The 15,939-nt window shown below is 39.8% G+C and overlaps 1 protein-coding gene across 1 annotated transcript; it reads right to left on the bottom strand.

Moving 5' to 3' along the window:
• Positions 1-8,404: 8,404 nt before the first annotated feature.
• On the bottom strand, positions 8,405-9,352 carry LOC142139752 (olfactory receptor 52A1-like). Its single transcript, XM_075197621.1, has one exon. The coding sequence runs from the start codon at positions 9,350-9,352 to the stop codon at positions 8,405-8,407; it is 948 nt and encodes a 315-aa protein (XP_075053722.1).
• Positions 9,353-15,939: the final 6,587 nt, after the last annotated feature.

Genomic DNA, 15,939 nt, shown 5'->3' with positions numbered 1-15,939 from the left:
AACTCAGTTGGTATGAAGCGATGACAGATGCTACTTTTATGGAATAAAGGTACTGAAATGTTTTGCAAAGCATGTAACGTGTTGTGTGTTGTGTGTCCAGTCACTATGTGTAATTCATCAGAGTGCAGTTGTAACATCTGTATGTATACATATGAATTTGTGGTATTGTATATATGTGTGTGTATTTATAGATACATATAATATATAAAACATTTTATTTTTCACTATTATTTTTGGATAGATGTTAAATAAATATTCCTTTTATGATAGAATTGGTCAGATTGTCTTTTTAATATTTACCATCAACTTGTAATGCTCTCTTGTGCATGATGACACTATGTTCTTAATTTCAGATCTTAGGGACCCCCCCGTTTTAAGTGCCCCGGCCCCCCCAAAGCTTTAATCCAGCTCTGATCGTGCAGGAACTCAGCCGGTACAAAACAATGACATACCTTATTTTTATGGAATAAAGAAACAGAAATGTTTTGCAAAGCATGTAACGTGTTGTGTGTCCTGTCACTATGTGTTATTCATCAGAGTGCAGAATGATTCCGAATCTACACTCTGCACACTCTGCATAATATAAATTAGAATACCCACTACCCAGTGCCTCAACATCTACCTACCACATATGTGTTTATTTTACTGATATAGATGGAGATATAGGAAATGAAGAGATAAACATGACAGAACACACAGCATTGGACAGTATGATACACTATGTAATAATACAGTACAGTTATGGTGATGATGAAGTACCTGTAGTAACACAACATCCCCATCTCCTCCCATCTCCTGGATGAAGGACTGAGAGACTCACCTGTTTAATGTTCAGACAACCTGCAGCCCCAGTCTTGCTGGGAGATATTAATACTGAGCGAGGAGGAATCTGATTGTTCTCCCAGCAGGTTTCTATCAGTCTCCAAATCCCAACAGACCTAGATCTTCACCATTAACTTTACAGACTCTATGAATTAAATAGGAAACAATTTTAAAAGTCTTTCAGTGATTTCTGCATAATTCTCAGGTATAGTTATTGTTAAGCCTTTCCTGAGTGCATAGCATGGTGCAGACAGTAATCATAGACACCACCTTCTTTGCTTTGGGCTAAAACTTTTCAGAATGGTGCGTGAGACTGTCACACCAAGGCAGTGGTGATGCTTTAGACTGGAAGGGAGATGTGTGTGTATATGAGGGACAGTTGCTTTAGAGGATTTGGAGATAATGAGCTCAGATTTTGACATTGAGTTTAAGGTGGCATTGGGTCATCCAGGGGGAGATGGCTGAGGGCAGTTGGATACAAGGGGATAAGTAAGCAGAGGAAAAGTAGCTCTGAGTATCGTCATCATAGAGATGATAGTTTAGGTTGAAGGAGGATATGAGATCACCAAGAGAGGTAATGTAGAGAGAGAAGAGTAAAGGTCCAAGAACAGAGCCTTGATGGCAGGGCCGGTGCAAGGTTTCTAGGCACCGTAGGCAAAGCTTATGCCCACCGCACCTCCTGCCCCAATTCTCACTTACTGGCCCCTCGCACACTTGATATTTGTAGAATGATAATAGTAACTTTTACCTCCTGGCTGACTGGTAAGGTTGCAGTCCAGATGCACTGATGTCTGACGCAGGATGCTGTCAAGGATTCAATGCTGCTGAGGAGCAAACACAGGATATCTAGAGGTGAGGCTCCAAAAAATCACTCACCTGTTACACACTGACATGTTCCCTGCTGCACACCACATGCCACCCATACCCATCAGCTGTTGTCACACATGCAGCCTCCATACCAGCTTTTCTCTCACATGCACTCTTGCCCACATTTTAAGAAATAAACAGCTTAATGTTGTATGTATGTCATGTAGATTACCTTTGTTTATGTGTTAATGTATTCTGCAGATTGAAATTAATTATACTAATAAATAAGTGGTTTCTCAAACCTTAAGTTCCTTTTAATTAATAGTATGAAACTTGAGGGGATTTCTGAATTTAACCCCCCACCCCATTTTCTCCAGACCCTTCTCTCCCCATTTTTTCCAGCCCCTTCTCTCTCTCCCAATTTTCTGGTTCCCCTCTCTCTCCCATTTTCTGATGCTCCCTTTCTCTCTCCCCATTTTCTTGTGCTCCCTCTCTCTCCCCCATTTTCTGGTGCCCCCACTCTCTCACCATTATCTGTTTCCCCCCCTCTCTCTCTCCAAATTTTCTGGTGCCCCTTATCCCACTCCACATTTTCTGGTGTCCACTCTCTCGCTTGGCATTTTTTGGTGCCCCCCCATTTCTCTTCACATTTTTTGGTGCCCTCCCATTTCTCTCAACATTTCCTGGTGCCCCCACTCCAGAAGACCTGGGGGCAGCTGTGCACCTCTAAGTGCATAGCACTCTATGGGAAATATGGGCTGTTATAGGTGATACAGATGCAGTGCTATGTGGCATGCATTACATAAAAACAGTCCTTCCCCCTTCATGGAGACTAGCCCTGCCCAACAGTTGGCAAACCAGTTACAGGTCCTGACCCAGCTAGTACAGGATTTATCTGTAAGGGTTACTGATCAGAGTGAATTATCCTGATTGCTGCTTCTGGTGTCTTAGAAGCATCTCCATGACTGGTGAATGAAAAACGTTCAAATATTTTAGAAAGTCCAGAGTGATCCCCAAACGTGGACATTTAGTTTAAATCCCCACCACAGTACATTTCATTTGGAGGACTCCTTTTTTGAAAGTTATGGGTATTATATGACAACCCCAATGGAATAATCTCAGCAGAAAATATCCTCCATTCATTGCAACAATTGAGCATTGCTGTGGAAGACTATTGCTGGATTCAGGCAGCGGTTCACTAAATGTGGTTGGAACAACTCAGCACTTAAGAATTTTGGTTGCGTCTATCTTAGCAGGTTAAGGATTGTCTGTTACAGAATCCAGTTCCTGATACTTTGGAGACTTAAATGCAGTTGGCAATCAAAATTATTAACACTTAAAAGACAAGAGGCTTGAGTGTAATTTTTATTCCACTATATCCTCATAACATTCCTCTCCATTCGAACCTACGCAGCCTGGGCCTAAAGAAAGGTGAAGATCCCTAGGTCTCTGCCTTTACTTTGGAGCAAAGGGGCAGTACATGCATTCCTGCCTCAAGAAGTCAGGAAATGACAGGGAAGAGATGTGTACAAGGAAGCACATCTAGACGCACACATATTTCCTTACTCACAGAGCACATTATTAGTGCCTATCAAGTTAACTTTTGGGGGAGTGTTTGTTGATAATCTTGGTTTCTTTGATAATGGTTCAGCAGGATATTTTATGGGCACATGCACTAAAGATGCCCACAATACCTTTTTACCCTCTTCCATTATTCTTAGAATGTTTTGACTAAATTCAAAGAGCTACAATTTTCTCTAAAATTGACCAGAGAGGGACCTATAGTTTTATTAGGATCAAAGAATGTAATGAATGGAAGACAGGATTTAGCACTTATACAGGGCATTATGAGGGGTTAGTGATGCTTAGTTAGAGAATATTTTGGGAAAATTCCTAGAAATTTACTTGGATAAGACCCTTAACTTTCCTTCTTCTATCTAACACCATGATCAGCTTAATATGGTACTGGAATAGCTAAATTATCATTTAAACCTATGAAATGTGAGTTTGATATGGATGAGATGGCAACCTTGGCTATATTATTTCACCCAGAGGGATCTTTATAGTTCAAGTTAAGGGTCAAGCTATTACCAATTGGAAATTGCCCGGTAATCTCAAGAGATTTCTGGGTTTCTCTACGTATTACAGACAATTTATTAGATGATTTTCCACCACTGTGGCCCCCATCACTGCCATGTTCATAAAGGGAGCTGATCTAAATGTGTGCTCTTCAGAAGCTTTGGCAGCTCTTAATCTGCTTAAGGATTGTTTTATCTCAGCACCTATCTTGCAACATCATGATATGTCTACCATTTGTTGCTGAGATGGATGTCTCAGACGTTGGGGCTGCGTTGTCTCAGGATGGCAGAATCGATGGAAAATTTCATCCTTGTCCATTTGTTTCCACAGAATTTACATCTTCCAAAATTAATTAGGGCGTAGGCCACAGGAATTTATTGGCCATTATATTGGCATTTGAGGAATGTAGGAACTGGCTGGAAGAAGTAATCCATCTGTTCACGTTTTACACTCATCACAAAACCTGCAATATATTATATAAAAAGAGTACCTAACATTCCCGAGGTTCTGTATTGTTTCTTAACTGAAGCTCTGTCTGGTCTTTTGCTTATTGCCCAGGAACAAGCTCTGATGGAATAGATAACTGACAACTGATTATTTGTACTTGAGAACCTTAGATAGGTTGTCTGAAATGAGGTTCATGATCTCAATATTTCAGGCCACAGTGCATATAAAACCAAGAAGTGTGATGGTGCTCGATTTCTGCCAGGAATAATGTTAGTAGAAGCAGACCAGCAGGACATTTTATGCCTCTGCCTGTGCCCATAAGACCTTGGGCGCATCAGCCAATGGACTTTCTAGTAGGCCTACCTCCCTTACTAGATACCAGAATATTGTCAGACTCCATGATTTTCCTGTGTCTGATGGAGGCTCTCAGCTTGTGTCTAAATTTTGGAGAGTTTTCTTGTTTTACATTAGGTATTAACATGTCATCCCTGTCTGGCTACGGCCCTCAAACCAACAGACATCCAGAACAAATCAATTAAACCCTTGAACAATACATCAGGTGTTTTGGCTTTGATTTACATGACAGAGTTCGCTAGCAATAACGTGGCACATTCTTTGTCTTACGTCTCCCCAGTTGTTTGGGTCTATGGATATCATACAAGGTATTGTTAATTTTCCCTGGTAAGACCTTAGGATGATCCAGAGGTGGATCGTCTCTCCCAAAGTTTGAGAACAGTTTGGAGGAAGGTGCAGGCATCTTTGAACCAATCTCTCTCCCAGTTTAAGAAATTTGCTGATCGGCACCAAAGTGGGGTCTTTAAGTTCAAAATAGGAGCCAGAATGTGGTATGGAGTACCAGCTCAAATAAGAAAAAAAGAACTTAACACAAGTCCTATTTCACAAACATTTCTTTATATACCACATTTTTTGTGTAAATCTTCTCAGAGTCTTTTACCAATTTCCCCTGTTCCATGCCACTAATAGTTTTGAGCTTTATATTGGCAGATCGCAATACTCTGGATATTACCACATAAAGTTGACCGTGACTAAAAACAGGATCAGGTAAATATATACCAAGTTATCCATTATTTTGGGACATTTCGGATTTCATGTCATTGTGATAAAATAATCGGGCTTTCCGTACTGAACAATGGTCATTGCATCTTAGTCACATAGTGCGTTATTTCTTGGGCTTCCTTGGAATGACAGCTTTTCCTTGGAGCAAACCTTGTGCTGCTGCTTCACTATGCAAGTGATTCATAAGGCCGGTATATTTTTCCGTTCTCAATTGCTTTTGATTTTGATGTATATAATTAAGCCGATCGGCTCCAGTTTTCACGTAAGCATCAACTAAATATTGTTAATTCAGCTTACCAGCAAGTAGAAAAGGGTTAAACTGGTTATGGCTTGATGGTCTATAACCGTAATAATGCAATTCTGTTAATCGTGTGTGTGTGTGTGTGTGTGTGTGTATATATATATATATATATATAAATATATTTTTTACAAAATTTGCTTGTGTGTTTTGTGTCTGTATTTATAAAGGTGAGGAGCAGCGTTAGCCTTTTATATATTTCTATAGATGAACGAAGGTGCTGTATTTGCATATAAAAAAATAAAACAACTAGAAACTGTTTATTGAAGCACTTTCCAAAACTATGACATTACAAATACTTATTAGCAAAAACAGAGTAATCAATAGTAGACCAAGGGGTAAATGTATGAATGTCCGATTTCTGCAAGTTGCCGGAAATCGGCGACTTTGCAGTGAAAATTTAAAGGGCGATGGCTTGTAAAGGAAAACTTGCCTTTACAAACCATTGCCGCTTACAATTTTACCTGCAAAGTCGCCGATTTCCGGCAACTTGCAGAAATCGGACATTCGTACATTTACCCCCAAATGTAGCAAAGTAGTGTAATTCATAGAGGCTTCAGTGTATTATTCCCTGAGAAGAGACTACATAGAGTAGACCAATATATAGATGGTGCTTTTGTACAGAGGCATATACATTAAGAAAATAGAATCCAAAACCATATCATTTAAATATTCTTAATATACAGCATTTGAAAATGGAAAAGCTGAAAAATATCTACACACAATGTTAAGCTGCAATGAATGAACTCAGTATTTATGGCATATTTAAAATGTAAGAAATAATATTTGTATATTATCACACTTAAAAGATATTATTTTCTCCTTCTCAGATGCTGCTCACAAGTCTAACTCGATCGAGCCAAAGCTTTTCCTGACATAACTGGAAGACATCCTTTGTCCGCTTTACTCTGGGACAAGCTATGGTCGTATATAGCCATTTTGTGCACATTAATTAAGCCCTGGACTCAATTTTTTATTTTGGCTTGTTCTTTTAGTTTCATATTATTTATTTTATTGTTAAAATAAAGTTTAATGTTTGTGTCAGAGACAATAAGGTGTTAATATGCAGAGGGAAGCAAATGTTCTTATTTATTGTTATTGGAGCGGTCGCAGTACACAAGACATGTGACTGTTAATATAGAATTACTCCGTTTTTAAAAATATAATGTAACAAATACTTTTAAATTTGAGCTGTCATTATTGAGAAATGCGGAAAATGCTCCATTTTACATTCAAAATCACCTGTCCTGTATTTTAGACACACCGGTATGTAGAAGTGGGTGTTGGTATATCTGATGTACTCCTTCTGTACACCTGGCACAGATGCTAGTGATGTACAGCTGGATGGATGGGGTACAGCTGGATGATTCTGAGTATTCCGACAAGTGTGATTCCTACATAATAACCCAGATGGCAGAAGAAGACGACTGAAATAAAAGCAGACTTACCTGAAAGACGACGAGGGAGATGTCCGATGGCAGCGCAGGCTGACAGGCGGCGATTGCGACTGGAAACCTGTCTGGCACTGCAGTGTGACGTGGGCGCGACTTGCTTCAATTTTAATTTCAAGCTATAATGTCCGGACCCCGTAGGCTAAGTGTTGAAGCAATTAGCCTGTTGGGTCCGGACACTGGCTGCCGGACAGGTCTCCAGTCGCAATCGGTGCCTGTCAGCCTGCTGGGCCGTCGGACATCTCCCTCGTCGTCTTTCAGGTAAGTCTGCTTTTATTTCAGTCGTCTTTTCTGCCATCAGGGTTTTTATGTAGGAATCACACTTGTCGGTATAGTGGTAATCAGTAATCCGATTACCACCGCAGCTGTAACCATCTAGAGATGCATCTAACAGACCATATGTTACATACATAGAATTTTTTATGTGTCTTTTCCTGCGTACATTCGGGGCGCAAATACAACCAACTCTACCTGTGGTCATCTAGTGATCAGCCATGTCTGCCAGCCATCTATTTCTAACTGAGGGAAGATTCCAGTACTTTCTCCATTGGGCCTCATGTATGAAAGACACTTGATGTGAAGTACAAAATGCCTTGGTTTGCCCCAATTCCCCTCTATTATCTGACATAAGCACATCAAGGTGATCACCTACTCTCTACTCCAGAAGTACAGCTATGTGTGCAGAGAGGGATACAAATCTGTGCAAAGGTCTTATGAAAACTCCAACCTCCTACTTCTTTAAGACCATGCTTTTCATTAAATGAAACATTTCAGTTTCTCTCTTAAAATAATCAGTTTAGCCCTATTTATATATTAAATTATCATAAAAGTGAGTTGACACCTGGGGGATATATTTACTAAACTGTGGGTTTGAAAAACTGGAGATGTTGTCTATAGCAACCAATCAGATTCTAGCTATCATTTATTTAGTACATTCTACAAAATGCTAATTAGAATCGAATTGGTTGCTATAAGCAAAATCTCCATTTTTCCAAACCCGCAGTTTAGTAAATATACCCCCTGGACTGTTATTACATCTGGCACACTCATGTGTTTTTAAGCTTATTTTTACATTGCACTAAGTGTGCTTAGAAATCTACTACTCCAACGTGCAACTGGCAGATTCAAAATGCATCCAACTAAAACTACCGAAAGAGACTCAATGACCGCCAGCTGGTGCAACAATCCAATCACCTTGCAGAACAGAAATGACTATCTGCCCTTCTACACAGAATGTAGCCTCTAACCCACACAACACCATAATCTCGCTCCACAAAATGTAATTGTTTTTTTGTAGTGACAGTCACATGAGCTGTTGTATTTGGCTGTCTTCTTCCCTCTAATTTCAAGCTCATTTTTTCAGCTGTAGGGTAAGTAATGCAGACCTTCAACTTAAATTTTACATTATTTTACTTCCTAGCCATTATTGTTCAGAAGTTCCTCGATATTTACATAAGACGTTCCAAAATTGTTCCCGGATCTGCTTTGTCTTCATACCATACACAAGTGGATTTAGCATGGGGGGAACCAGTAGATACATATCAGAGAGTATAATGTGGATATAAGGAGGAATCCTCTTACCATACCGGTGAGATAGGAAAGAAAAAAAGGCCAGGACGTAAAAACTTAAAAAAACACAAATATGAGGTGTACATGTGTTTAATGCTCTCTGCTGAGAGTCGTTAGATGGAAGATTGAAGACTGCACGGAATATCATGCCATAAGATATTAGAATAAATAGTAAGTCAACACCGGCAACAGTAAAGGCCGCAAATAACCCATAAGCACTATTTATTCTAATGTCAGCTGCGGCAAGTTTCACAACCGCCATGTGCTCGCAGTAAGAATGCTCTATGATGTTGGTCTTGAATGCTGGGAGTCTCTTGATCAAAATGAGAATTGTACCAACCAAACCAGCAGCTCTGACCAGCAGCATGATGACCAATTTACCTATCAGATTATTGGTTATTGTAGAACCATACCTGAGTGGCTGATATATGGCAATGTAACGGTCAAATGCCATTGCCAGTAATAACCCAGATTCAATGCTTGTAAAGGAGTGGATGAAGAACATCTGGAGAAGACATGCATCAAAGCTAATGAGTCTGTCATTGAACCAAAAAATACACAACATTTTAGGGGCTATGCTTGTGCTAAGTAGGATGTCGTTGGATGCCAGTATCGAAAGGAATATAAACATGGGCTTGTGGAGTCCGGGTGATGCTGAGAAGACAGCCAGTAGTGTGATATTTCCCAACATGGCGAGTATATAAAATATAAAGAAGAAGGGAGAGATCAACTTGTGTTCGTTCTCTAGACCAGGAATCCCAACCAATATAAAGAAGGTTGGATAAATTGTGGAATTGAACATGTTTCATTGTAGTCCATGGAATCCACTTATCTTCTTCTGCATATACCAATGGTGTTTCCTGAAGATTGGAATCATCAAATTATGAATATGGTTATAAAAAATGTATTATACTCAGCCGAGGCTTTAAGTCATTAAATATGTGACAGAAAGGGTCACTTAAGAACAGGATACACAGCGGAAGTGCCCAACAAGTATTCCAAAGCTCTAGCTGCAGACCATGTGCCTAAATTTGTGGAACTACAGTTGGATCAAAAGAATATACATTTAGAACAGAAAAATAGCGGCCCATAGTCTTTCTTCTCTGCTACTGGACAATCATGCACCTAAATATCCACTAATCAAAGTTTTTATTGTGCAGAATTGAATATTTAAATGATCTGGTGGGGATTGGGGGTGGTGAGACTACTCATACAGATTATTAATTCATCTCGGACTTTGTGTGAAGCTGCAATTTTAGTTATAGCATATCCCCAAATGTGGCAGAATTCAATACTTTTGCAAATTTATGAAATTTAATACAAATAAGTTATATCCACAGCAGCAGAACACAATGCAGATCAAAACCAAATAAACATAGACAGAGAGATATATATGCATAGCTAGGAATAAAAGTTGCACAAACAAAACTCTTAAAGCTATGTGTGCTAATGCTAGGAGCCTAGGAAATAGAATCCCAGAACTGTGCGATAATTACAAGGAACAATGTGGATATTGTGGCTATTACGGAGTCATAGTGCAATGAAAATCAAGACTGGGACATAGATATACCGGGATATAATTTATTTAGGATGGACAGAGAGGGAAGAATGGGAGGAGTGGTAGCAATGTATGTGAAAAAAGCATAAATGCAACTTTAATACAAAGTATTGAAGAAAAATCTGAGACCCTTTGGATGACCATAAAAACTTTGTATTGGGGTGACCTATGGACCATCAGGTCAAGAAGAGGAACTGGACAGGAACCTATTGCAGAACATCAATAAAATGGCATTAAAAGCAGAGGCAATAATCATGGTGAAACTTTAATCTACAGGATGTGAACTGGGAGGGGTCTTTTGTAAGTTCCACTAGAAGTAGGGACATTCTGAATTCCTTGCAGAGAGCATTCCTCAATCAAATGGTGAGGGAGCCCAGTCGCAAAGACGCAATATTGCTATTAATTCTTACAAATGGTGACAGAATATCTGATGTAAATGTGGGGGAGAACCTAGGATCCAGCGACCATCAAGCAGTATGGTTTAGTATGAAGACAGAGACCGACTCATACCACACAATAACAGGTGTTAGATTTTAGGAAGGCTGACTTTGCAGAAATTGAAAAAATGTGTAAGTGACTTTTTTGGCAGAGTGGAATAACTTGAAAGGAGCACAGGAGAGGTGGGAAAATTAAAAAGTGCAATACTAAAAGTAACAGACTTTTGTGTCAAAAGGATTAGGAAAAACACAAGGAAAAGGAAGCCAGTGTGATTTACAAAAGATGTAGCAAGTATTGTGAAAGAAAAATAGATGGCCTTCAAGAAATATAAGCAGACTCAGAATAATGAAGACAATGAGGTGTATTTTGTTATACAGAAGGAGGCTAAGAAGGTAATCAGATGTGCAAAGGCACAAGCTGGAGAGATAATGGCCCAGTCAGTAGGTAAAGAGGGCAAAACTTTTGTTAGGTATAAAATTGAAAGGAGAAAAACAAAAGGAGGAATAATAAGACTAAAGAAAGAGTGAGAGTCTTGTTGAGGGAGACAAGTTAATAGTAGATCATCTTAATAATTATTTTTGCTCAGTGTTCACTACAGAGAGCGGGGAAGGGACCACAGTTAAGTTGTAAGTTTACTCATAAAAAGTAGGTAGATACAAGTACATCTACAGAGGGGAAGGTCCTGACAGAGCTCTCAAAACTGAAAGTGGATAAATCAATGGGGCCAGATGGGATACATCCAAAGATACTAAAACAGCTTAAAGTGGTGGCTGGTAACACTATTAACAGAATTATTCAACCAGTCACTAGTTACAGAAATAATAACAGAGGACTGGAAAAGAGCAAATGTACTCCCACTACACAAAGGTGGAAGCAAGGAAGAGGCAACTACAGACCAGTGAGCCTTACATCAGTAGTAGGAAAATTAGTGAAACACTCTTAAAAGTTGTAGAATATCTTAAATTCAGTAGCTTACAGGATCCCAAACAGCATGGATCTACTGGGGGGAGATCATGTCAAACAAATCTTATTGACTTTTTGGCTGGGTGTCTAAAGTAATAGATCAAGGTGGGGCGTAGATGTAACTTATCTAGATTTTAGTAAGATTTTGACACTGTCCCACGTTGCAGGATAAAACACAGAGAGTTATAGTAAATGGAGTGCATTCACAGGAGGGAAAGGTTACCAGTGGAGTACCCCAAGGATCTGTACATGGACCAGTGTTTTTTTAATATCCTTTTTGGTGACATTGCAAATGGTATTGAAGGGAAAGTATCCCTTTTTACAGATGACAAAAAGATATGCAACAGGGTGGGTAAAACAAATGATCAATAATCTAGGTAAATGGTCAAGAGAGTGGCAATTATAGTACCATGCCAAAATATGCAAAATCATGCACTTGGGTCCCAAAAAATCAAAGGCTAAATATAGTATTAATGGAAACTACTGAGGAGGAAAGTGATCTAGGAGTCACTATTTCAGGTGACTTAAAGGCAGGTAAGCAATGTATCAAAACAATGAGAAAGGCAAGTCAGCTGCTTGGTTGCAAAGAGAGATGAATCATTAGCAGAAGGAAATAAGTAATAATGTCACTGTATAGGTCACTGGTACGGCCTCATCTAGAATTAATAGTTCAATTCTGGAGGCTGTAATACCCAGAAAACTGCTGGGCACTGGAACCCTGTGGGACAGGACTGTCTGGTAGCATGATATAAGAGAGATCTTAAGACCCAGTCTGTCAGTCTGCTGAAAAGTTCTGTGTTCTGTGTGATAGGAAAGAAATACTATGGAGAAAAGGGAAGCAGGGTAACAGATAGAGGGCTGAGGAGCCTCGTAAATGGAGAAAATAGAGGAAAAACAGATACAAAATACAGCTAACGAAGTGGCAAAGGAGCAGCACTGAACAAAGGTGGTAAGACACATTGAGAAAAAAATCTGGGACAGACATTAAAAAGTGTGTGAAAGATAGGATTATAATGAGAAATTGATAAGAGATAGAAAAAGATAACAGAAGAGGATGAGACAGTGAGATATATTTAACTGTTTGTAAATGACAATTAATCTGACAGTTAAACATAAAAAATAGTTTCACATAATCATCAGAATATCAGTATTATTTATTCCTCCAAATTTATCTCAGCTTGATAAATTTACTCCCAGATGTTCCTCACACAGACACATGGCTGTTTCCTACGACCAATGTGCATCAGATTAGGTCAGTGATTGGTGAAATATTTAATATGACTAATTTCCACTTAAATTTCAACTGAACATACAAAATGAAAATAAAAAGTCAGCCAGCAATGTTCGGCATTCTTATCTGCTTTCCAATAAACATACATTGAATACATCTCACATGGGGCTTCAAATAAGGACCATATAACAAGGATCAGTCACATGAATGTTCTGGGTGATGCAGGAAGAATGAGGGATGGAACATAGATCGATGGAAAAATATAGCACAAGGTGCTTCAGTTGCCACAAGTTATTGTACAGAAACTGTGCCGGACGCGTGTGTTTATGTCAGGGGCAGGATGTGCATGTTATATGCCAGGGGCAGGAAGTGTGTGTTATATGCCAGGGGCAGGACGCGTGTTGTATGTCAGGGGCAGGATGTGCATGTTATATGCCAGGGGCAGGAAGTGTGTGTTATATGCCAGGGGCAGGACGCGTGTTGTATGTCAGGGGCAAGCACAAGATTTATACAGGGGATATGTTAAGGTTTATTTCCACTATATTCATATTCTATGGGTCCATGATCTACAAATATTACATGGAGTGTAGATACCAAAAATAACATGCACAGAATATAGAGGTCCATGTAAATGTCTGCACTGGGCTACATAATACAGCTCAGCATCTTTTCTTTAAATGTTACAGTAAGCATGGTATGGGGGGGGGGCTTCCTGGCACCTATATACCCCCCCACACATACACACCATGTATGGTTACATCTGTATGTGTCCAGAATTCTCATGGCTGATCTTATATTCCGTGCTCAGTTCTATTGGAAACTTTAATACAGGGATCGTGCAGGAACTCAGCTGGTACAAAACAATGACATACCTTACTTTTATGGAATAAAGATACAGAAATGTTTTGCAAAGCATGTAACGTGTTGTGTGTCCTGTCACTATGTGTTATTCATCAGAGTACAGACTGCTCCCAATCTACACTCTGCACACTCTGCATAAAGCAGTTTCCAATACCCACAACCCAGCTCCATAGCGTCTGTCTACCACATATGTGTTTATCTTACTGATATAGATGCAGATACAGGAAAGGAAGAGATAAACATGACAGAACATACAGCATTGGACAGTATGATACACTATGTAATAATACAGTACAGTTATGATGATGAAGTACCTGTAGTAAAACATCTCCATCTCCTCCCATCTCCTGGATGAAGGACTGAGAGACTCACCTGTGTAATGTTCAGACAACCTGCAGCCCCAGTCTTGCTGGGAGATATTAATACTGAGCGAGGAGGAATTTGATTGCTCTCCCAGCAGGTTTCTATCAGTCTCCAAATCCCAACAGACCTAGATCTTCACCATGAACTTTACAGACTCTATTAATTAAATGGGAAACAATTTTAAAAGTCTTTCAAGTCATTAAAATCCAGAAAATTGTGGTCATTTGAAGTAATGCAGAGATTTTTGCATAGTACTCAAGTATGGTTATTGCCAATCTTTTCCTGAGTGCATAGCATGGCGTAGGCAGTAATCAGTAGACACCACCCTCTTTGCTTTGGGCTAAAACTTTACAAAAAGGTGCGTGAGATTGTCACACCAAGGCAGTGGTGATGTTTTAAACTAGAAGGGAGATGTGTGTGTGTGTATATCGGGGGCAGTTGCTTTAGAGGATGCGGAGATAGTGAGCTCAGACTTTGACATTCAGTTTATGGTGGCATTGGGTCATCCAGGTGTAGATGGTTGAGAGGCAGTTGGACACATGAAGAGAAGTCAGCAGATGAAAAGTACATCCGAGTTTTGTCATCATATAGGTGATAGTGTAGGATGAAGGACGATATCAGTTCATCAAGAGAGGCAATATAGAGATAGAAGAGTAAAGAATCAAGAACAGGCGCCCTAGGCAAAGTTTCAGCCTACCGCACCTCCTCCCCCCTATTCTCACTTACTGGCCACTCACACACTTGATATATGTAGAATGAAAATAGTAACTCTTACCTCCTCCTGCCTGGCTGGTAAGTCTGCAGTCCAGATGCTCTGATGTTCAGATGCACTAATGTCTGACACAGAATGCTGTCCAGGCTTCAATGCTGCCCAGGAGCAAATGCAGGATATCTAGAGGTGAGGCTCCAAAAAAATCTCTCACCTGTTACACACTGACATGTTCCCTGTTGCACATCACCTTTTCTCACACATGCCACCCATACCCATCAGATCTTATCACACATGCCCAGGGCCGGTGCCAGGTTGCCCGGCACCCTAGGCAAAGCTTAAGCTTGTCGCCCCCCCCCAAAAAAATAAATCTAATTTCCTAGCCCACTAACACACTTGACATTTCTAAAATAAAAATTACTCTTACCTCCTCTTGGCTGGCTAGGATGCAGTCCAGGGGGTAAATGTATCAAGCTGAGAGTTTTCCGGCGAGTATAAAAAGTGGAGATGTCGCCTATAGCAACCAATCAGATTCTAGCTGTCATTTTGTAGAATGTACTAAATAAATGATAGCTAGAATCTGATTGGATTTTTAAACCCGCCGGAAAACTCTCAGCTTGATACATTTACCCCCAGATGTCTGACGCAGAATGCTGTCCAGGCTTCACTGCTGTCCAGGAGCAAACACAGGATATCTAGAGGGGAGGCTCCAGAACAAAACAAACAAAAGAAAAGAAAAGTTGTTATCACTCACCTGTTACACACCGACATGTACCCGCTGCCCACTAACTTCTCTCACACATACCCATCTGCCCACTAGCTATTTTCACATATGTCACCCCTTGCCCATCAGCTTGTGTCACATATGCCAGCCGCATATGCGACACCAGCTTTACTCACATGCCCCCCTGCCCACTACTTGGCTCTCCTCTGTTGCTGTCTATTAATGTATTCTGTAGATGATATATTAAATATACTAACACATGCAAATAAATAGAGAAAGGTAATCTAAATGACAGGTAATCTAGACCGTTCTATTTTATTTGCATTTGTTAATGTATTCTGCAGATGTAAAATTAATTATACTAATAGAGGGCAACAAAGGAGAGCCAAATAGAGGGCAAATACTAAAACACATAAATGGTTCCTTAACTATCCTAGAGTAGCCCCAGCAAGGTGAATTAAAGCTGTGCTTCATTATGCATAGCTGCATTTTGTCACGGCACTATTTTAGTACAAAGACCCCATAGTCTCTAACTCAAGGAC

The sequence above is a fragment of the Mixophyes fleayi genome, chromosome 2, assembly GCF_038048845.1.
Source record: "Mixophyes fleayi isolate aMixFle1 chromosome 2, aMixFle1.hap1, whole genome shotgun sequence".
Classification (NCBI taxonomy): Eukaryota; Metazoa; Chordata; class Amphibia; order Anura; family Limnodynastidae; genus Mixophyes; species Mixophyes fleayi.
This window is presented reverse-complemented; position numbering and strand designations above follow the sequence as displayed.

Excerpts from the sequence above, each read along its gene's own strand:
- LOC142139752 (XM_075197621.1), bottom strand. The coding sequence starts at position 9,352 with ATGTTCAATTCCACAATTTATCCAACCTTCTTTATATTGGTTGGGATT.